The sequence below is a fragment of the Penicillium verrucosum genome (genome assembly GCF_028828655.1).
Source record: "Penicillium verrucosum strain IBT 35672 chromosome Unknown utg000005l_segment0_segment0, whole genome shotgun sequence".
In the NCBI taxonomy this organism is placed as follows: domain Eukaryota; kingdom Fungi; phylum Ascomycota; class Eurotiomycetes; order Eurotiales; family Aspergillaceae; genus Penicillium; species Penicillium verrucosum.
Window position 1 is genome coordinate 62,583 of NW_026643214.1, and position 21,643 is coordinate 84,225.

At 48.0% G+C, this 21,643-nt stretch overlaps 10 protein-coding genes across 10 annotated transcripts; 4 read left to right on the forward strand and 6 right to left on the reverse strand.

The window, feature by feature from the left end:
• Window positions 1-368: 368 nt before the first annotated feature.
• N7516_010870 (transketolase family protein) lies at window positions 369-2,692 on the reverse strand (the record flags this gene model as incomplete). Its single annotated transcript, XM_057223588.1, has 4 exons — window positions 369-1,241; window positions 1,300-2,297; window positions 2,367-2,476; window positions 2,538-2,692. 4 exons carry the CDS (start codon window positions 2,690-2,692, stop codon window positions 369-371), a joined length of 2,136 nt encoding a protein of 711 aa, XP_057068728.1.
• A 276-nt stretch (window positions 2,693-2,968) lies between these two features.
• On the forward strand, window positions 2,969-4,237 carry N7516_010871 (NAD(P)-dependent alcohol dehydrogenase; the record flags this gene model as incomplete). Its single annotated transcript, XM_057223589.1, has 3 exons — window positions 2,969-3,299; window positions 3,352-3,980; window positions 4,034-4,237. 3 exons carry the CDS (start codon window positions 2,969-2,971, stop codon window positions 4,235-4,237), a joined length of 1,164 nt encoding a protein of 387 aa, XP_057068729.1.
• Window positions 4,238-4,410: 173 nt separating this feature from the next.
• On the reverse strand, window positions 4,411-4,931 carry N7516_010872 (uncharacterized protein). Its single transcript, XM_057223590.1, has 4 exons — window positions 4,817-4,931; window positions 4,691-4,764; window positions 4,593-4,637; window positions 4,411-4,542 (listed from the first exon to the last, which is right to left on the reverse strand). The coding sequence occupies exons 1-4, from the start codon at window positions 4,895-4,897 to the stop codon at window positions 4,437-4,439; spliced, it is 306 nt and encodes a 101-aa protein (XP_057068730.1). The 5' UTR covers window positions 4,898-4,931; the 3' UTR covers window positions 4,411-4,436.
• A 672-nt stretch (window positions 4,932-5,603) lies between these two features.
• On the forward strand, window positions 5,604-7,133 carry N7516_010873 (uncharacterized protein; the record flags this gene model as incomplete). The annotated part of the gene is made up of 3 exons (XM_057223591.1): window positions 5,604-5,918; window positions 5,971-6,343; window positions 6,403-7,133. The coding sequence occupies 3 exons, from the start codon at window positions 5,604-5,606 to the stop codon at window positions 7,131-7,133; spliced, it is 1,419 nt and encodes a 472-aa protein (XP_057068731.1).
• A 40-nt stretch (window positions 7,134-7,173) lies between these two features.
• N7516_010874 (Zn(II)2Cys6 transcription factor domain-containing protein) lies at window positions 7,174-9,108 on the reverse strand (the record flags this gene model as incomplete). Its single annotated transcript, XM_057223592.1, has 3 exons — window positions 7,174-7,856; window positions 8,925-8,984; window positions 9,033-9,108. The coding sequence occupies 3 exons, from the start codon at window positions 9,106-9,108 to the stop codon at window positions 7,174-7,176; spliced, it is 819 nt and encodes a 272-aa protein (XP_057068732.1).
• A 984-nt stretch (window positions 9,109-10,092) lies between these two features.
• Window positions 10,093-12,404, reverse strand: N7516_010875 (fungal specific transcription factor domain-containing protein; the record flags this gene model as incomplete). The annotated part of the gene is made up of 5 exons (XM_057223593.1): window positions 10,093-10,578; window positions 10,634-11,867; window positions 11,926-12,066; window positions 12,134-12,210; window positions 12,306-12,404. The coding sequence occupies 5 exons, from the start codon at window positions 12,402-12,404 to the stop codon at window positions 10,093-10,095; spliced, it is 2,037 nt and encodes a 678-aa protein (XP_057068733.1).
• A 1,099-nt stretch (window positions 12,405-13,503) lies between these two features.
• Window positions 13,504-14,828, forward strand: N7516_010876 (aromatic ring-hydroxylating oxygenase subunit alpha; the record flags this gene model as incomplete). Its single annotated transcript, XM_057223594.1, has 2 exons — window positions 13,504-14,291; window positions 14,345-14,828. 2 exons carry the CDS (start codon window positions 13,504-13,506, stop codon window positions 14,826-14,828), a joined length of 1,272 nt encoding a protein of 423 aa, XP_057068734.1.
• A 777-nt stretch (window positions 14,829-15,605) lies between these two features.
• On the forward strand, window positions 15,606-17,919 carry N7516_010877 (putative C6 transcription factor; the record flags this gene model as incomplete). The annotated part of the gene is made up of 5 exons (XM_057223595.1): window positions 15,606-15,667; window positions 15,722-15,833; window positions 15,884-16,379; window positions 16,439-17,352; window positions 17,401-17,919. The coding sequence occupies 5 exons, from the start codon at window positions 15,606-15,608 to the stop codon at window positions 17,917-17,919; spliced, it is 2,103 nt and encodes a 700-aa protein (XP_057068735.1).
• A 184-nt stretch (window positions 17,920-18,103) lies between these two features.
• N7516_010878 (Oxoglutarate/iron-dependent dioxygenase) lies at window positions 18,104-18,593 on the reverse strand (the record flags this gene model as incomplete). Its single annotated transcript, XM_057223596.1, has 2 exons — window positions 18,104-18,337; window positions 18,375-18,593. 2 exons carry the CDS (start codon window positions 18,591-18,593, stop codon window positions 18,104-18,106), a joined length of 453 nt encoding a protein of 150 aa, XP_057068736.1.
• A 957-nt stretch (window positions 18,594-19,550) lies between these two features.
• On the reverse strand, window positions 19,551-21,398 carry N7516_010879 (uncharacterized protein; the record flags this gene model as incomplete). The annotated part of the gene is made up of 6 exons (XM_057223597.1): window positions 19,551-20,311; window positions 20,366-20,785; window positions 20,851-20,933; window positions 20,983-21,096; window positions 21,155-21,225; window positions 21,291-21,398. The coding sequence occupies 6 exons, from the start codon at window positions 21,396-21,398 to the stop codon at window positions 19,551-19,553; spliced, it is 1,557 nt and encodes a 518-aa protein (XP_057068737.1).
• Window positions 21,399-21,643: the final 245 nt, after the last annotated feature.

Consider the following 21,643-nt stretch of genomic DNA (forward strand, 5'->3'; position numbering starts at 1 on the left):
CTATGAATTTCAGACGGTCGCAGGGTAGTTGGGCCGGGGTCACCGGGTAGATCTCACGGATGGATGGAACTAAAGGCCAATAGATCAACAGAACTTGGAACGGCAGGAATTAGAAAGAAAAAGAAAAAGTTCAGTATTAGCACAGAAGAGTGTTAGTCCCCAACCTTGGTTAGACTTATCTAGTTAGTTAGTTAACTAGTTAACTAGTTAGTTTGCTCTACATACAGAATACGTATACAATTGGATTGAAAGTAGAACAAGAAATATCCGAGAATTTATGGCAACTCTGAACTAATTATAAAGGTTCATGAACCCCATACCAAGACCGTATTGCCATGAAAGATGATCCAAAACATCACATATCATGTTCACAGGTCGACAAACTCGCCGTGGAGCAGCTCATCTTCCCGGAGCCGTTCCAAGTATCTGACGACCTTTGTTGTCAATGTAGAAATCTCATACCCAAAAAACTTGTAAGCCGCCTTGCCTGGCAGACTATGACCAAAGCGTGTCATGCAGATGCCCGCATCTGCGTAACGTTCCCACCCGTTTGGTGCATAGGGTTCAATCACCACAGCTGGTATACCCCGGTGTCGCTGAAGTGTCTTACGTTTGTAATCAACCGACTGTTTCTCAAAAAGGCGCTGGCAAGGGAAGCTAACAATGCGCGCCGTAATGCCTTGCTGCACCTTTAGTTGCTCAGCAACCTCCACTGCGAAAGAAAGTTCAGCCCCAACCCCGATCAAAGTGACAGTAGCCGATTCAGATTCGGATAGGACGTATGCGCCGAGAGCTACACCATCACGACGCGTCTGAGGCAGCTGGGGTAAGGTTTGACGAGAGGTAGAAATGATACTTGGGGTTCGCTTGGCGCCAATAGCAGCGATCCACGCACCAGCCGTCTCCTCGCTATCGCCAGGACGGATGTATAAAAGGTTTGGCATCGCGCGATATAGGTTGGCCAACTCAATAGGCTGGTGGGTCGGTCCATCCTCGCCCGTACCAATCGAGTCGTGGGTGGCGACGTGGATTATTTGAAGGTGCTGCAACGCACCCATGCGGACCGCGGGTGCAGCATACATATAAAACATGAAGAACGTCGATGTGATCGGAATGATGGTATTCGGGGAGTATGATGCCAGCCCGTTGGAGATAGCAGCCATCGCGTGCTCACGGACACCATAATGAATAAAACGGCCAGAATAAGAACCATTGATGCCGCAGGCTGTGCGGAGTTCGGGCTAATGGTACAGTTAGCAATCGACCCGGTTTATGCTGATATCCGTTGTTTTCACTCACGTGCTGGAAGTCGACTTTGCCAGGCCAGATCATTCTTACGGATGACGAGAGATCCGCGCTACCGACCATGAAAGAGTTGACCTCTTTGGCAATCGGGTTGAATACCAAACCAGACGCGGTCCGGGTCGCAGTGAGTCCATCAGGGAAGCTCGTTGGGATATACTCTTGCCAGTTAGCCGGAAGCTCGCCATGCACGCGAGCCCTGAACTCAGCCGCTAAACAAGGATGCTGGACAGCATAGCTTTTTACTAGCTGATCCCATTCTTGGACCCACTTCTCTCCACGCTCAGGAATATCTTGGAAAAACTGGCGCACAGATTCGCTAATAACAAAGTGCTTCTCCGGGTTGAAGCCATAGGAAACCTTCATATCACGGATACTCCCGGCACCAAAAGCAGCACCGTGAGCCACTGCGGTTCCAGCAACGCTGCTGTCTAGACCGATGACTGTCTTGATATTAATGAAGGTAGGCTTTTGCTTCGATGAGCGAGCTTGCTCCAATGCATGAACAATGGCCTCGATATCGAAGCAGCCATCTGCCACCTCAATCACATCCCAGCCACAAGCACGCATCTTTGTGTTCACATCCTCGGTATTTGTGAGGTCAACGGATCCATCACAGGTAATCTGGTTGTTATCGTAGATGACGGTGAGGTTGTTTAGACGAAAATGTCCGGCCAGCGAGATTGCCTCGAGACCAACACCCTCCTGCAAGCAAGCATCGCCAATCATGCACCAAGTGTGGTTGCTTACCACATCGAAACCTGGGCGGTTGTAGGTAGCAGCCAGATTCTTCGTCGCCATCGCCAGGCCTACAGCGTTCGCAATACCCTGACCCAATGGTCCAGTTGTTACCTCAATTCCTTCATGTTCAATCTCCGGATGCCCCGGGCATAGGGCATCTGTGCGGTCTGAATGGTATGATTTGAGCTGTTCAAAAGTCATGGCCTTGTAGCCTGTAAGATGCAGGAAAGAGTATTGCAAGAGACAGGTGTGGCCTAGACGTTCTTTTAGTATACATCATTCCTAGAGTCATATCAGACCAGAAGGATATTTGCAGAACTAACCATTCGACAAGACGAAACGGTCCCGGTTGAAGAATCCCGGAGTATGGGGTGCGTAATGCATAACATATCTCCATAACGCGACACCGATAGCAGCCATACCAATAGCACCACTAGCACACCATCACACAAATCAGCTTTTACCCAACTAAGATAATGTCACGGTGATAGTACCCAGGATGTCCGCCATTAAATTGCTGGCAGAGGTCTGCAATCAACAGCCGAAAGGTTTTCAACACTAAGTCATGGTCCTTTGACAGCTTGTGGACAATAGGCATTGCAGAGCTATAGGCATCATTGACACCGGTGCATTGAACTTCGACAGTCATGGTAAAAATCGTACAGAGCTGAACAATAGTCCAAATGCTCAAAACTGGTGGGAAAGCATGTTGAAATATTGCGAGTGGTGATGCTTAATATTTCCTGATCGGGAAATCCCCCAGGACCCCACCGCTCCCTCCCCCAACGGTAAGCTGGCAGCTGCATCCAACACCAAAACAGGTATCTCGAGCCACAACTTACTAGATCAAGTACTCTTTGGGATCATGCGTCGTCTTTAAAGAATAGAAATCACCCACTTTTATGAGTTACACAGAAAACACATAATGACTCCGGTACTTCTAGATCAGCTAAACGATCAGCAGGTCATGAGAACATTAGTGGGCGATCGCGTTCCCATCAAAGTCTCCCATCCCAATCCATCATTGCAGGTTACCGCAGACCACCAGCTAAAATCGGTCGACGCCCCTGTTCATGCCCCCAAACCAGGCGAGGCATTGGTTCATATCAAAGCAACTGGAATTTGTGGGTCAGATCTTCACTTCTGGAAGACCGGGCGCATTGGGTCGTTGGTGTTCGAAGGTGACTGCATCATTGGCCATGAAGCCTCGGGGATCGTTCTGCAATGTGGCGAGGGGGTCAACAATTTGAAGCCAGGTAGACAGGTTGTATTTCTGTTTGAAGATTTTTCGAGCTGATAATTTGATAGGTGACCGAGTCGCTATCGAACCCGGTGTTCCCTGTGAACACTGTTTCCTCTGTGATGATGGACGTTATAACCTGTGCGAGGATGTCCAGTTTGCCGGCGTTTACCCTTACGAAGGTACCATTCAGCGTTACAAAAACCACCCTGCGAAGTGGCTCCACAAGCTACCGGACAACGTCACTTTTGCGGAAGGCGCACTTCTGGAGCCACTGTCGGTGGTGATGCACGGGATCAAGTCGGCTAGTCTTTCGTTGGGCCGTGGTGTGGTGGTATGCGGTGCAGGTCCCATTGGTTTGATAGCCTTAGCTGCAGCCCGTGCCTCGGGGGCACATCCTATCGTGGTGACAGATCTGGAGCCCTCTCGACTGGCCTTTGCGAAAGATTTTGTCCCTGCATGCATCACCTATGAGGTAGACCGTGCCAAGGACTCAAAGGGGAATGCAGAGGCCATTCGTGCTCTCTTTGGGCGAGGCGAATATGTTGCCCCAGAAACCATACTCGAGTGTACTGGGGTGGAAAGCAGTGTGTGCACTGCGACGTACACTGTACGGCGGGGAGGCACCGTCATGGTCATTGGGGTAGGAAAAGCGATTATGAACAACCTACCGTTTATGCATCTTTCTCTCGCCGAGGTTGGTTGTACTGGTGTCCTGGTAGTGTGAATATTCCTTGCTGATTCTCCTAGATTGATCTCCGGTTCATCAACCGCTATCGTGACACCTGGCCACCAGCAATTGCCTGCATGAGTGGTGGGATCTTGGATCTGAAGAAGCTTGTTTCGCATGTCTTCCCTCTTGAAAAGGCTCGTGACGCGATCCAGCTTTGCGCTGACACTCGGAATGGTAGTATCAAGGTGTTGGTGGTGGATGAGCAGGAAGCTTCGTTATAAATGTGAAAGTTGCTTTATCGCAGCTGGACTAGGTACTCCATTGCGACAATCGTGTTTAGTGCCGTCTAAGGGAGGAGAATGGCAAACCGAAACAAATATTGTTCAACAATACAAGGCTGGATTTGATACTATATACCAATTCAAGCCAAACACAATGCCGACACCAAGTCCGAACCCGCATCTTTACCATTGTATTCCCTCAAAATGATGACTGACAAAAGATCGACTCGATGACAGGAATTGGGTCCTTGGAAGAGTGTTCGCCAGGGCTCAAGAATGTGTTGTGCCCAGTGCAGTCAGGGCCGCTATAGTACGGTTAGTGAGAGCCGGCTTGCTTGATTGTCTCCGGACTTACGTGAAGAGACGACATGGCTTTTTCAAAGACACAGTAAGAACTTCCCTGTTACTCGTTAGTATCAACCGAAGCATGGTAGCTGGAGAAAGAGATCTCACTCTTCCTCGATCTCATGGCAATCATTCAATGGCACATCAATACCACGGCTCTTGTCGGCTGTCTCAATGCCCACCTGCATGGTCTTGTTAGCAATCGAGCGTAGACGTAAGAAAGAACAGGCGTACAATGGTTCTTTTGGGGTTCTTCACTGCCGATACTGAGAGAAGCATCAAGCTTAGAAGGGAGAGCTGTTTGAGACCGTACATGACGTAGATGACAAGCAGAGATCCAACAATACTAGATGCGAGGGTATAAGATACTTAGCAGTGACTGGAAGGCTAACACAGAAGGTTGATGACTCTTTCCTGCAAGGAGATGCCATCTGTCTTTTCCCTTCCAATTCTACCCCTTGCATCTGTTTCTCCTGCAAGTGCCAGGGGTTATGGCCAACTGCGTTGTAAGCTCACATCCCTTTCTTTGAAGAGATTTACCCTGTATGGAGTAGATGAAGTACGCAGTACTCCATAACGAGGATCAACCCCGGAGAATTTGACTGTTGATTTAAGCTGTATGGGGGTGCCCATGCCCAGGTACATCTTAGGTTGGGATCGAGTGAATCTTGGGGGATTGTGAATTGTATAGATAGTTATTCAGAGAAATTAGAACTAATGTTGCAAATAAGATGAGTTGAATAAAGAAATCCTTGTCAAAGAAAAAAAAGACATTTGAAGACACCTGAAGTGTCCGAGGGAGGATCCAAGTGGAAGTAAGTGGCCGATGTCTCCTGTCTCCTCCCCGACTACCCCAGTCTCTCTCCCCACTTCAGCTTCAACTCCAGGACTTTCTTCCTTTATATTTCCTCAATTACTCTTGTCCTCATAATCTGGAGTTGATGACTTGATGACTTGATGACCTGATGACTTGATGATTTGATATTTCAATTTAGTTCCTCCGCATGTCTCGCATTACGACATGAACGACTTCTCCCAACCCGACGCGACTCCATCCAATTCCAACGATGCTGCATTTGCTTCTCCATTGGGCGCTACTAGCTGGGGCGATGAATTCTCCCATGATCCAGGCTTCTTAGCGTCACAGGAGGAGCTACGGTGTATGCTTTTCAATATCGCGCAGTCTGCAGCTCCGACCCGAGCTCCGAGTCCAGATACCCAGGAACAAGATGCTACACAGTTGCGCGACCGGGAGCAAACATCAGCGCGTCCAGTGCTATCCAATATTCGTCGCATTGAGTACTTGAAAAACTATGTTGGACAGGTGGCGCCATGGGTAAGTGACATTGCCTGTGGTGTTCTCAACAATCGCTAATCCCCGACCGCAGCTCGATATGTTCGATTCGCAATGTACATTTCGAGTACAGATTCCCGCACTGGCCCGATCATTCCCCGCCCTACTGAATGCGATCCTCGCGATATCCGCCCGACAAATGGAAAGGAAGGAAGGAATTCAAGACTCATTTGACAGCCTGGAGCTTTACCAGGAAGCGATTCGTCTGCTGAGCCCACTATTACAAATGCACGATCCTAAAGTTGTCGCCGCCTGCGTATTACTCTGCTGTCTCGAGATGATGTCTGCACGCGCGCAGGATTGGCACCGTCATTTGGAGGGGTGTGCGGCGCTTTTTGATGCCTTCAAAATGAATGGGTTCAGCAGTGGCCTTCTACAAGCAGTGTTTTGGTGCTACGCACGCATGGGTACGAGTCCACATTCATGGTCAAATTACAAGGGAGTATTATTGATTCAGATTAACTAGACCTATGTGGTGCTTTGATCTCTGATGGGACACGGAGCACTCTTCTCCGACCTAACAAATGGCTCGCGTCGGGATGTCACGAGGATGATGCTCCACAGCTCTTCGAAGGAGCGCGGTCCCCGGACATGCACGCCAACTACGCCGTATACCTATGTGCAAAGTCGTGCGAACTGGTCGCTGATCGTACTCAGTTTCTGGAGCTGGCCGTTCAGAATGGCTGCACTGGGGAGGCCTTCAATCACCGCTGGCTGCGAGTCTGGAACGATTTGCAGCACTGGCTTGACAACCGACCGCCGGAGTTGTTACCAATCCACACAACAACGACCAAACCATTCCCCCATATCCTTTTTCTGCAATGGGCCGCTATATCTTCGAACCAGCTATACCACACGGCATGCATTTTGCTGCTAAACTTGATGCCCAAATCTATCAAGCTGCAGCCAACACCTGCAATGTCTGCGTTGTGGCATGCCAGGCGCATTTGTGGAATTTCGCTCGCTAATCCGCATCACGGATGTTTGAACAACGCCATCCAGCCGCTATGGATTGCGGGGCGGCTGTTCAGCCATGTATCTGAACACGCCATTATAATCGATCTGATTCGGCATATTGAAGCCGAGACTGGATGGGGCGCATGCTGGCGCATCCGTGACTTGGAACTCGCTTGGGGATATCAGTCCTCGCGCTCACACCGGACTATTGGTGGACAGCGGTTTCCCGTAACAGGGTGAGTATCGGTATCAACTCGAATAATCGCACCAAGGATATCATTTACCATGTCTCATCAAGAAGACACCACTCGGCTCGCAGGTTCTGTAAGCTGTTGTTTGCATCCCACCCGGTCACCGTACGTATGCGGTCGAATCCACGTACAACTTCGTGTTGTTGCGATTCATGTGTCATCCGGCGAGCTGCCAGCAGGAAGGATGCTAGGAGACATGGATCCCAGCATTCCCGACTATCATTGTGGAGAGCAATACTGCATATCCGTTGCGCATGCCACAGCGGCGACATGGCAACCGAATGGAAGTCGGCGATGCGTGCAGTGCGAGGCCGATTGTGTAGTAAGATCAACATAGCCGTATGGTACAGCTGGTTGCCAAACAAGCCTGCTCCATTGGCAAATAGAACAACCGGGAAACTTCTTTCTGGTCCAGCTAACTGATCATCCATCTCTAATTCCAGCATGGGTTGGAATTCCCGTGGTCGCTCACGATACCATTGTTGCAGCTCCTCCACCAATTGAGTCCATATATGGAGGAGGGGTAGATGAGAAGAACCCTCTTCGTTGTGTACAAATTGGATCGCTCTCGCACAGAGCCATAGAGGGCGGTATGCGTAGAAAAAGACCATCTCAAATGGATCAGCCACAATATCTACTTCTGTGAAGTATGGGAACGATGGGGGAAGCGGCACGCGCATGTCGCTATCGGTCGCCAATGCTGTCGCAAGATCTGTGGTGCATGAACAAATAAGTTAATAGTGACCAAAACGAGATATTTTATTTTGGACCTCATACAAAGCCTGATAAAGAGCCAATAAATCGCGGAATTAATGTCTCTGCCCACGGCATGGGAGATTAGGGCCCTCATGAGATCATGATCGCACTCTCTTTCGGTGTTCCACGTAGCGGAAATATTCGAGATACAATATTTCACTTGATCTATAACGCTTAGCAGTGCGACGTATGTGATGTCGGTCTGCATATTTGAGTCAGACTGCCGAGTGCATGTATTTCGCTTCTCCCCGGGTGACTTTTGTGGATGAAGCTGATGGTAAGAAGTTTCGGATAGGTTAAGAATGGAGTTCCAGATAGGCGATGAGCCCAGCGCAACCTGAAGACCTTGGATTCCAAATGTTTGACCAAGATCACATATGTCCAACTACTGCAGTCAGCACTGTGCAGTGCTCGGTAAATTCGAAAACCTCACCCAGCAGGCCAGCTTATAACGATAATGCCGTAGCAGGCCTTGTATTTCGGTAGATGAGAGTGTCTCCAGAGTTGATCCTGGTGGTGGTTGGATACTTTGCAAAGTCAAGGGCGATTGATACAACGGATTTGATGAAATCATTGGAGTCTTTAAGACGACTCTCGTTGGTGATAGCCCCAGATCGGGTTCATTCATCCCAAGAGCCAATAACCCCGCAACCGCCGATTCATCCTTGTCATTGAGGATTCTATAATTCTCATTATCCGCAGTATGGGGGTAAGTTCCGGCCAGAATGGCGCGTCTTCGTGTCTGGCATGGGTAGGTGTGCTATGGTCAGCTTGCTGTTGTTGTGGAGTCGCATCAATGTGAGACGATGTTTCGTCCAACATATGATCTTCAGTTTGATCGCAGTCTTTGGGGGCCTCTTCAGTGACGAACTATATATAAATATATATATATATGGATCAGGTCTCTGCCATGCAATCGTCACCGGAAAACCTACTTGAATCGCATCATAACTGGCAGATTGTGTTTGGACCTCCAACGCTTGAACAGTATGTGCATTCTTCGCCAAAAACGTCAATTGCGGACCGTACTGGCATTGAAAGTTCCGGTCAATGCAGTTCCGACATCGTGGTTTACCTTCATCGCCTGAATTCCCATTAGCCTTGAACCTTGCACAAATCCAGAAAAACATACATTTACGCCGACGAACCCGACATCGCATGCAGCCAGTGCGACATCGGGTCAGTCGAGTTTGCTTTTGTCGGTTCATCGCAGTATAGTCGAAGACTCCAGGGGCTGTGGGAGGACATTGAGAGAGGAGAGCTCTTGGGTTTCCAATCGGGAAGGTGCCAATCGGGAAGGTACATCCAAATTAGGAAGGCGTAAGCACCGTCACCTGACTTATCATTTGACCTGCTTTGTCATCTTGTTTCTACAACTGTCCTACACAGGCGCAGTCAAAGTTAACGTTCGATATTAACCAAGTCAAATTGCAACAGGAAATTAATAAACAGGCTGGATAGTTAACACTCGGCGCAACTACGGTTTCTTTGTGAGACCTCGACTCCTCTTCCACTCGTCCACAATTCCAGCATACACCGAAGGCCTGTGCATCCCAGTCAGCTCGGCGGAGGGTCCACCCCCGAGTCGGTGGGGATTCAGTCCCAAATCGCGCAGGAGCATATCATTGTACTAATTCAATAGTTAGATTACCATCCTCATGGTTTCGCGCAACAAACATACCTGGATAGCCTTAACTTCAAGGCCCTTTCCCGTCAATGAGCCCAGGACCACGTCCTCAGAGATAACATTCTCCATGGTCTCCAGCGAAATATTTCCAAGCGAGATAGCCTGGTTTGGGGTGGAATTAGTGTGCATGGGGAAGTCGAGCCCTCCCGTCAAAAATTCTCCCACCCAAAGAGCTTGAACCTCTGCAACAATGGCAGTAGTTGATGATAAAATAACCCCCAGCGTTGCAAAGGAACGGTCGCCTCGTGCGACTAATTCGGGTACAACCATACGGCGGAACAGACAATATGGCACCAGCTTGTGAGATTCAGCCCATGAGGGAGGACTCCGATCTGTGAGAACACATCCCGTCGCATTCAAAGTCTTCCGGACTTCTGTTTGTTGTAGAGCACTGCCGCAGAATCCAATCCTGCTATAGACATGGACACTTTGGAGTCACCGTGTACTTTTAACCAGGCCACGTTAATACCTTATGAAACCCTCATACCTCCTACTCTTAATTACCTCACAAATGCTCTGCCATATAATCTCCCAAGATCATCCAATCTGGAATGTCCGGCATTGCTGCCCCCATCATATCACCACCACCTCGCGTTTGAAATGGCCACTCAGGCAAAGGACCTTCGTGGATGGATTCAGATATTTCGTCAAGATTTGGAAGAGTTGGGGTCAAGCGCCTTCTCTGATCATTCTTGTTTTGCTGACCTACCCGTTGTGGCCTTGACGTTCTGCTTTGTGCGGGATGTCCTTCATTTGCTTGGATTTGGCTGCCTTGGGGGATAGCCAAATTACCGAAGCTTATTGCGACATCTCCTCCTGATGAGTAGCCAAAATCGAGAATCTCCCACATGAGACACTCATCTTCTGCAGACATTCTAGGCATATTCGAAGGGGTTGGCATTTTGGATAAAGCACCCGAGAAACCCTCTTGATTATAATAGAGTGAGCCATAATTCTGATGACGAGCGGCAAGTTCATTCACTTTGTTCACCTTGACAGACAACATCATCAGTACTTTAATTCCATATTTTGCTAGGCACACTTACCAGAATGCTCATATTTTCCCAATACACAGACAGCTCCGTCATAAAGTCAACAAGAATTCGAAATTCTTTGTTGAGCAGAAGAGCAATTTGCGGATTTTTGCTTCCAGTGTGCTCGAGCTGAATTGTGGCTGCTATCGCAGCCAAATATCCCAGAAACGGATCGCAGGTCTCAAAGTTGACCTCTGACATTTCTTTTATGAATCGAACTATCCATCGGGAGTGGAGGAGTGATGTCTCAAACGACTTTTGCAGAAATGTTGCCGACAGATTTCCGTTAAAGTTGCGAAGCTTGGTCATGATCACAAATGGATGGTGCAGCAGGCCCTGGATGGAATGAAAAAGGAATTGGACACACACCCAGGTCGAGAGGTATGTACGTGGCTGTGGGGTTTCTCGGGCGCGGCTTTTGAAATCCACGTTTATATATCGATGGGCATCTGCAAAATGGGTTTCGAATTGTAACCATTCTGACTCGAGGATTGCAAGAGCTGATCCAGTTTGCCAGGGAGGTAGGGAGCTGTCGGCAAAGGGCTCAAAGACATACTCCGTAGCTTTACCCCATAAAGAATACAGCCTTAAAAGACATACGAGAATGCCATGATCAACTTTCTGCCCTTGCTTTCCAGGACCATCATGCAAAGACCCATGGGCTAATGACCCATTATCACCAGCAAGTGCATCCGTCTCGCAGACAGGAAATGGAAGTGTGAACTGCTTGTCTGACAGGGACAGGGAATAATTTCGGGAAGCACTATAAGTGCGATCGAGCATAAAGAAGGCCCAAGTAATGCGCTTTCTCGTTTCGATCTCCGGGTCATCCGAGAAATACGAGTCATTTTCTTTGTTCAACCCCGCGGATTGGATCGCACGTAATCCAAGAGAAACAGACGCGTACCCTCGATGCGCTTTTCCGTCGGCAAAATCTAGCTGAGCCATGAGGAATGTGCCCTGGAGAAATGAAAGACCCATACTGCCGTCTTTGTATTGATTTGACAAAAGGTGCCAAGCTTTCTCCGCGAATCTTTTCGCATCGGGTGTATTCTCGTGTAAAGGACCACGAGATCGTCGAGGAAGACGGGAAGTGAGGGCCACTAATGGGAATGCGACCTCTGGTGGCAATGAGCTGGTATGTCTCAACAACCACCTTTTTGATAAAGGACAATATGGCTGGTCATGAAAGTAGGTAAGGTAAGTCTGTACTTCCTGCTCGATAAATGCAACTGGAAGACCGCTTCTGTTTCGTTTTCATTAGCATATTTGTGATTGTCAATGAAGGAAAAGGTCAAATATACTCTTGGGAGTCCAGCGAAGGATTCCCTGGGCAATCCATTATTTCGAAGTCGTCATAAGAAGCCTCTTGCAGCTCGCGACCATCATTGAGGTGGTTATCACTTGATACTTCTCGTAATGAATTAGACCGTGGTAACCCTTCTCTGTAGGATTTGAAAGGGGTTTTGGTTAGCGAACTTCTGGGGCATAACTGTGAAGGCTATTGCATACTGAAGTAAAATTGCCATCATATCCAGTCTTTCTTCGATGCGCTGCAGCCTCCCAGAACTCGAGATATCCCCTGGAGTCTGATAAATTCAGCTTAGTTCCAAATTTCACACTTCATTCCAACGGTCCAACTAGGATAGAAAGCATGGATACCTCATTGCTGCTGTTTTGTGACTCCTGGCTCTGCACATGAGCCGAAATCGGCTGGCTCCTTACACGCGATGCTTGCGGTCCGTATGAGCAGCGTTGCCCTAGCCTGTGACACAGCGAGCATGTCGGTTTTTCGCCTGGACATCGTGCCTTCTTCCGACTATTTAAATCACATATTAGACAATCTCGGTACATACACTCCGTACAATTTCTTTTCTTTATCGGGGCTTGGCACCTACCGACAAGGACCACAAGCTTGCCGGGTTCGTTTTAAAGAAACTTTGTGTATAGTGTGGTTATCGCCCATTGAGCTCATCATAGGCCAATTTGCATTTAAAAAACATTAAAACACATTAAAAAAAAAAAAAAAAAAAAAAAAAAAACAAAGTCTTATCTGTTTTGTCGCCGATCAAGGCCAAGGCAGTTAGTTGGATGATGTTGGCCAAGTGCAAGTGTTGTCCTGTGCGGGGGGTTCTACCAGCCGAGTGAAAATCCGGCTCTTTCACTTCAACTCTACAATGTACATCTTGTACATCTTTCAATTTTCAATTCTGTTATTCAATCCTTAGTTCCTACAGTGCCATATTCATATTCAGAATTCTAATTCTAAAAAAAACCCTTTTCAGGTTGCATCTACAAAGAAAAAAAAAAAAAAGCATATGAGCCGGTCATGTGATCGGCTGAGATCTTATGCGGGGAAGTTTGATAATCAAATGTTTTGGAGAGTCAAGAGTCAAGACAGTGAACATCGTATTATCATTCAGCCTCGTAACACTCATACACTACAGGGTACATAGTATCCATTTATCTTCATATTCTCCGAACATATACTTTCTTTTCTTGATTTCACAAAGCCCCCCGGTAGGAAAGACCCGACCACCCGAGTGGCGTTCACCTAGCGCGGTAATTAAACCCGTCCACCGATTCCCCTCTGATCTTCATGGTCTATCATGGTCTAGCACGGTCTATCGGATGTTAAAAACAGGTCGGGCCATGCACGGCTTACCCTCCGCTCCGATCCTGTGATCGGTCCAAAGCTGTAGATGGCATATCCTCATGGGGAAAGTATGGACTCATGATCCTGGTAGCTGTTACTGGTATCTAGATCCTCTATACCTATATTAAGGACCTCACGTTCCGGCCTAGATGGTAGAATTAACAGAGTTTCAAGATAATAAACATTGATTCGTCTTTCTACTTGACCTTGTCCTTTGACCTTCACAATGTCGACGCTTAAGAATTACTTCGAGCTTGGGGAAACAGAGGGACGTCCCACCCCCGCCGGCGAGAATCCCCCACTCCACCCTCTCCCTGCTTCGTGGTATTCTTCGAAAGATATACATGAACTTGAGCGACGCGCCATATTCAGCCGTAAATGGCTTCTGACTACACACACGTTGCGTTTCCCCAAAACAGGCGACTGGCTCCGATACGAGATCGCTGGGTACGCTTTTATCTTGGTGAAGGATCGCGAGGGCAATGTCAATGCTTTCCACAACGTCTGTCGACACCGTGCATTCCCCGTGGTTACCGAAGAGGGCGGTACTTCACGGATTTTCTCTTGTCAATATCACGGATGGTCCTACGGCCTTAATGGCAAACTTGCTAAAGCGCCCGGGTATCAAGAGCTGGAAGGGTTCGACAAGAGCAAGAACGGTCTTCTTCCGATCCACGTTCATATTGATGTCAACGGGTTTGTCTGGCTTAATTTAGATGCCGGCGAGAACCCCGAGATTTCGTGGGAAGATGCCTTTCAAGGAATCGACTTACAGCCACGTTTCAAAGAGTTTAATTTCGAGGACTATACCTTCGACCACGCCTGGGAGATAAGTGGAGATTACAACTGGAAGATCCTGGCAGACAACTACAACGAATCCTACACTCCTTCGACTTCCAACCTGGGCTCATACGTCGTGGATACCAAAGACGGCAAATCCACACCCGAGGAGGTTGCAAATGGTCTGAAGACTTCCAGCACTTACTATTTCCCCAATGCTGCGATGACCGTCTCGTAAGTGAAATTATCTTCCAATGTAATCCGATTCACGCTAATTGGGTACGCAGGCCGCAATTTTTCTTTATGCAGCGACTCGTGCCTACGAGCCCCACCACATGCTCGATGCGCTATGAAGTCTACCGCAATAAGAATTCTAGCGATGACGAGTTTGAAACCATCAACCAAATATACAAGAGCATGATGTCTGAAAATAAAGATCTTTGTGTCGAAACACAAAAGAATCTTAACACAGAGGCCTCTACTAATGGCCAACTCAACGTCACGGAAGAAAGGCCGGTCAACTTCCAGACTGTCGTTCGCGGGTTACTCGCAGAGCACCATAAGCGGGAAGAGGAGGCAGGGGAGCAAATTTGGCCCGCACAACAAAGACTCCCCAAGGAGGAGGCAGTGAGTAAAGAGGATATGGAGTTTTGCTCCAAGCTTACAAGCAATGACGCATCAGCTTTGACTGCGGGAGGTTGTTGTGGAGGAGGATGTGGGGGTGGACCTCCCACCATAGCAGCAACGGCACCTGAGACTATGGTGGTTTAATGATTTAATGATTTAATGATTTACATAGTATTTCTTTTTAGCCTTGTTAGATGTTTGATTTGATTTGATTTGATTTGACTTGATTTATAAAGATGACATGTTACATATTACTTGCAACCATGGATACATAACATCCCAGGCTTTGATCACGAGATACATAAATAAAACATCAAAGGTCATATGAACAACTTGGATTTCTACAAGTTTCAAAGGGAACTATAAAACGAAATTGACCAATTATATAGCTAGCTTGACAGTATTATACTTTTCTGGATGATTAGCCAGGCTTGTATGGAACCTTGAAAAGTACCTAGGTAGTTTATAACGGACTTCATACAGGATCATTTACCCCTTTTTAGTATAAATTTCATTTTTCAGATATTCACATACAAAAGTACATGCACATCAGATTCTAGATTTATGTCGCGGTGGACCTATGAGGGGGCAAGACTACCAAGACGGTCTTTCTCCGATTTACCCCAAGGTCTCCAGGACTAAGGAGTTTTGATGCATTAACTAGTTACTAGGTATCTTCATTTTTTTTTTTTTTTTTTTATCTTATTTATCTCCCCTCAGATTGAAATATTCCCCCTCTTTTAATCCGGTGACCTCGGGACAATCTTGACGATCTCATCCATCTCATAATCTCATCAACTATCTAATCTACGTTGTATGTAACTACTAAACTACTAACTAGCCCCCTATACCCCGCTAAATCCCATATTCTTTTTTTTTTTTTTTTTTTCTTTCTTTCATTTCTTTCTTTTTTCCCTTACAATGATGCCACGAGAGAGCGCTCGTGGAAGGTTGCGTTCCCATGAGGCCTGTCTCAACTGCAGGTATGGTAAAATACATTTATCTATCTATGGGTGGAACTAATCTTTTCTATACAGAAGAAAGAAGACCCGATGTCCGGCCGAGAAACCGTCCTGTTCAAGCTGTGTCCGACTAAATCAAGCATGCCTTTATACCACAATACCTAGAGGGTCTCGGGGAGGGCAGTCGGTATGTGCTGGCTTGTGGCTATCAGTGGCCATTCATTGACTTTTCTACAGGACGATAGGCTAGCATTCCTTGAAGAGAAGGTAAACCTCATCTTAAGTGGCAAATCAAATCAAACAATTCCGTCAGAAAAGCCACAAGATACAGGAAAGGGAACCTCAGAAACATACTATCCTCTCACAACACGTCCACCATCCATTGAACCGACCACAGTTAATGACCCATTCTTCATCGGTTTTGGATATGAGGATTCAACCTCTCAGCCGTCATCATCTGCGATCGCTAAAGCTATTGATCTTTACTTTGAATACTGCCATCGACAACCAATTTGGTGTTTTGACCGTGAAGACGTCTCAGACCCAGGCTATCTGTCAGAGGAGTTGGTTTGTTGCCTGCTAGCCTTGACCTCACGATTCTCAAGAGATCGTGACCATTTACAACATTATGGGGATAGTGCAAGAAGCCTGGTCATGCTTCGTATGGCCAACGGCACAGTGGAGCTGGAAACCATTGAAAGTCTCTGTCTGCTCTCTTATTCCTCATTTCTAGGTATGGTCCCCACCAAGTCAAACAAAGGAAACAAATTTCAAATGTTGATTGCATTGTAGATGGGGATATACACCTTGGTCGCTTCCATCTCGGTCTCGCTCTACATCTTTGTCGGTCAGCTACGCTGGATCTCGAATCGAGTCATGCCGGCGAAGGTCCCATGACCGAGCGAAAGAAGCGTTTATTCTGGAGTCTCCAATGTCTGGAACAGTCTTACGGACAGCAAAATGGGTTTCTCTGTATCCCATCGGAGGTCATGCGCACCTTCTATATTGCCTCCAGTAGCGACCGCGCAAAGCAAGATGGGACGGAGCCAAAGCCTCCACCGCTGCCGATAGACGACCTTGGTTGCTCGAAATCATCCGATATAGGGATTTGGAGCTTAGCTGCCCATTTTGGTTGGGTCTGGAGCAGAGTACGAACATACGTCTCCGATTGTGCTCTAAATAGGCTCAAAGAACCGTGGCGACACGATTCCATGTACGCCATGGTGCTCTCCGACCTTACAGAAATTGAGAACAAGCTTTCCCAGTGCCATCGTTATGACTCGGTCAAATTTTACGAGCGAACGGCAGAGGAGTTGAGATCGAACCGAAACTACTGGGGCCCATGGCTGAAGCTACAGTTCACTTACCATTGCATTTTGACTGTTCTGAATCATCCCTTCCTCTACATTGTGGCGTCACAATACAACGACAATCTGGCAATCCCAAACGCTTTTTGGAGACGGTCATCCGAATTGGTCTTGCTGCACGCTACCTGGCTTGTCCGCATGATAGACATGGTATCGGAGAAGAAGATGCGACTTATTGATCCGTTCTTCGGATACGCTGCCGCCATCGCAGCTACGGTGCATCTGTACTACTGCTGTGCTGCGGATCCCCGACTAAAGTACAAATCCAAGGTTGATTTTACAAAATGCCGAAGGTTCCTGAAGAGCTTTGTGTCCTTTTCGCCTGCTTGTGGAATCTTGGTGGGTCTCATGAGGCCAAAATGCAGCTACCAATGCTAACACACATAGGATGAAACGTTGGACAAGATGACTCGAATTGCTTCGGGGTCGGAAAACATCGATCATGATTGGGAGCCTGAGAAGATTCATCTCAGTATACCTTTAATGTGGGATGTTCTTCAAGTCAACTGTAAACCCAAGCCACACGAAGTCTCCACGGGTGGTTTGCTACATCCATCATTGACCCCGACCGTCTCAACAGAAGAGGCGGAGGATAGCCTAGCCTCGACTCTAGAGGTCATTGTTGCCATGTCTCCAAATGTCACAGTTAACACTGCGGATGGTGGTCAAGCTGCCCACATTCCACCAACCATGCCGCACATATCTTCCACGCCAGCTTCTCCTGACCTCGAGTTGGGCGAGAAGCTCGTTGCGCCGCCCGACAGTTTAATGACCAATACCCCCTGGCTATGGACTGATCCCTCACAATTTGTTGATATGGAGAACAATGTGGGATATCCAGATTCCGAATCCGCTTTCGGAAACATTGACGGATTTTCAACTTGGTGGGACTTCGGAAACTTATAGGAGTAATATGTTCATTGACTTCTACTACGGCGTTACTGTCTTCTCAGGCCGTAACTCTCTCGTCTCAAATCACCTGCGCTTATCCTTTACCCAGAGCCAACCCCTATGCGAAAATACCCCTGTGCGGAAACCACTCCTAACCAACCCCAGGCGAAAACTTGATGCCCACGCGTTCCCGCCCAAGTTAGGCCGCTGCGACCGTCTTCGATTTCTCCTGCAAAGCAGCAAAGTTCCGTTTCATAGCGGTGTCGGTAAACTGAGCCCCAGTCACAGTCGGATACTTGTTCGAGGGTCCCTGGATCAAAGAATCCTTATAGGGCTGGTCGAAATAAGCAATGCTATATCGGTCGCCAAAATAGTCCCCGGGCTCACATGGGGCCTTGACGCGATGAAAAGTCGACTTGAACGGGTCATCCGACTAGGACATGAGTAAATCGCCAATGTTGCACACTAACTCGCCAGTCCTGGCCCTTCGCCTTGGTCCATTTGTCCCCAATATCGAACTCCGTCACTACCTCGCGACCGGGACAGATTTCCAACCCATCCTGGCCGTCCCTTTGGAAAAGTAAAGTCAAAAAGTCCCAATCGGCATGTGCCCCTGCGCGATGATACACCCGATGATACACCTTGCCGTCGGAAACTTCCGACAATGCAAAGTAATGGAGTAGACGCATAGTGGTTTGCGAGTTCGGTCGTGAGACCATGACATTCGATGAAACATTCCGATACTTGTTGGATGAGATTGAGAGGTGTGGTCCGGAACCCAGGTAGGTCGTCCTACTTGGCCCAGAGATCATTCATATTCTCGCAACTGCAACTGCAACTGGTAGGAGGCTTTACTGTCGGGCTATCCAGTAGACTGTCGAATTTGTGAGTTCTTTTCCCACCCGACATTGATTCTACGGTACAGTTGCTTTGACGTCGTCCGGTAGATCGAACAAACTTTTTGATATCGCAAACATGGGAGTCAATGTGTTCTTTGGAGATTCCATGACCGATCAAGGTGAAATGACTCGATCGACATATCGAGCTTGAGATGCCATGTCTCTTAACAGTCCAGGAATTTTGTGTATGTACAAACGGTGAAGTATAAAAACACTTATAGGTCACTACTGTCACTCGGGTTAGTACGCTATTAAAGGGGATGTTGAACTACGGAACCCTGTTATTGTCAAACGTTTCAGGTAGATCGTTGCCGTTTTTTCTTTTTCTGTTGAAAGATAGATGCGTTTCCAAGACACTCCAAAAACACAATCACCTGAGCATGGTCAAATCAACTTTGTCCGATCATTTCTCTAGGGTTAACGTGAACTCCCAGATTCATCGAAAGCGCCCTAGAGAAGTGAAGTGAGACAATATTCTTTCGTGTCGAAATCAGGAAAGGTACTTTGTGCACTCGGTTTTCATGCTTGGAGTTCAATGGTGTAATGTCGGACTCAGCGCTGCTCAGATAGATTGAGATTCCTTTGGGTATCAAATTATATATATAGTCAATATGTCCACATATCTATTAAATGCCATATATGTACGCAAAAAAATGGACCAGCGCTTGGTGCCAAAATAGATACTGCGTTTGGGCGCAAACCACGGACCTAATGGGCTGCAAGATTGATCCAATAAGACCAATGCCTTTATTCAACCTTGCGCACTTGAGTCACAGGTGAACGATATACTCGGCGGCCATGGACAATGTACAAACCAATTGCAAACATGACCACCGCCCCGAAAACCAGGATAGACCAATTCATATCCACCGGGGTGGGATTGTTGGCGGTTGGGAAGAAGGTGAAAATGATGGCAAAGCAAAGCCAAGCCAGGGCGAAGACATTGATCGCCAATCCGAAGATACCGAGCGAAAAGCGCGAAGGGGGGATACCACCCGGTTGAAAACGGACCCGAATGACCGCAGCAATTGGCAAGATGTAAGTGGTAAAAAGTGCAGCGATCATCACAGATGCGACGGCATTGAAAGCCGCCGTGGATCCGATGTTGATCAAACTCAGCAGCACAGTAATAATGGTCGACACCAACACAGAGCAGATGGGAATTTGGGTGTGTCGGTTAACGTGAGCCAGATGCTTCGAGAACGGCAAGGCATCGTCGCGGGCGAAAGCAAAGGTCTGGCGAGAGACTGTCGCAAGAATACCGATAGCACTGCAGACTTCCATGACAAGAATGATAGCAGCCACAGCATTGGTGGCAGGCACGGAGCCGGTGGCATGATTAACTGCTGGGAGGAAGGAGAATCCACTCGCCGGGGCTAGCACATCCTGTAAGTCTCCCATTTTATACAGTAAGGTGATTAGCATAATGAAACCGAGACTGCCGTTGATCAAAGCGGTCGAAACCATACACCACGGGACCACCAAGGCAGCATTCTGGACCTCCTCGGCTGATAGATGTTAGCCATGATCGCGTATTGGGAGAGACATGTCGCTTGACTCACCCATATGGGTAGCAGCATCCGGACCTGTCCAGGAGAAGATCGGAGTCAGCTGGCCTACCAGGCACGCGAGGCCCATGCTCGGCCATTCGCCCGAGTTTGTGAACTCCTTCCAGACAGACTCCCCGGAGGCCTGTCCTGGAGACATGACCCACATCAGGACGACGACAACAACAAAGCCGAAGAGGTGAAGGGCGAGGATGAGGCCCTCCATGGGAGGGAGGATCTTATAGCCCCAGGTATTCACCACAGTTCCGACCGCAGCGATCGCGATGGTGAGCAGTGTACCATGCCAGCGCTCGAAGCCATACACCCAACCGGAGGGACCTGAGTAGTTGAAGACCAGCAGCCCTTGAATCAGAGTGCCGCAGAGGTAGCAAATACTCGCAAAAGCAGCCTGCCAGCCGAGCACCGAAAGCCAACCTACAAACCGGAGTTAGCGCTGGAGATGGTCGGATTGTAATTCGAGGTGGGGAGGGGCTGCTAACCGGTGAGATAACTCAAGAACCGTTGACATCTCGGCCAGGCGAATTCACTGACCCAGTGGTATTGTCCACCGGATGTTGGAGAGCTGGCTAAGTCAATCTCCATACGCGACAGGCAGGTGGGATTGAACTTACATGGAGGCGATCTCAGCCATGGAGACCACGGCGGCGAAGAATCCCACAAACGATCCAATATACACATAGACCATGCCGGCTCGTCCGCCATCAGTCAGTCCGTAGGTACTCGTGCTGCGCCATTCTCCATTATTCCCGATGTCCTCTCGTAATATAGCACGTCCAAACTCACAGCAAAATCGACTCCCATGTGGCCATCAACGTCGTAGTAAACCCTAAGATAGAGTAGAAACGGAAGTTTCTCTATTGTTGATCAATATTGAGTGTAATTTCCGGGGGGGATGTGCAATGTGCAATGTGCCACTCACCTTGAACTGTTGAGTCTTTCCCAGGCGCTGCATGTCCCAATCATCCTGGTCGGTGGCATCGATGGCGACATCCTGGGACACCATATTCTTGTCCAGTGGTCCCTTCATGGTGGATTGGAGAAGGAAGAGGGGGGGGCGGGGGGGGAGGGTTGATCAGAGATCAGACTCAAGACCAAAGGGAGGTCCGAGGTCAATCAAAAGGGGGGAGGAAAGGAAAGCCCGAAAAGTGGAGCCCAAAAGTTTATTTTCTCTGCAGGTCGGAGTGCCTTACATAACTATGTGCATAGTTATGTACATAACTACTTAACTAATTAGTTACCTAGTTTATAACATATAACATATAACATATATAA

Excerpts from the sequence above, each read along its gene's own strand:
- N7516_010872 (XM_057223590.1), bottom strand. The coding sequence starts at position 4,897 with ATGTACGGTCTCAAACAGCTCTCCCTTCTAAGCTTGATGCTTCTCTCA. Across the intron at positions 4,765-4,816 it reads AGAACCCCAAAAGAACCATT|GTGGGCATTGAGACAGCCGA; the intron begins GTACGCCTGTTC and ends AAGACCATGCAG. Across the intron at positions 4,638-4,690 it reads TGCCATGAGATCGAGGAAGA|GGAAGTTCTTACTGTGTCTT; the intron begins GTGAGATCTCTT and ends AACGAGTAACAG.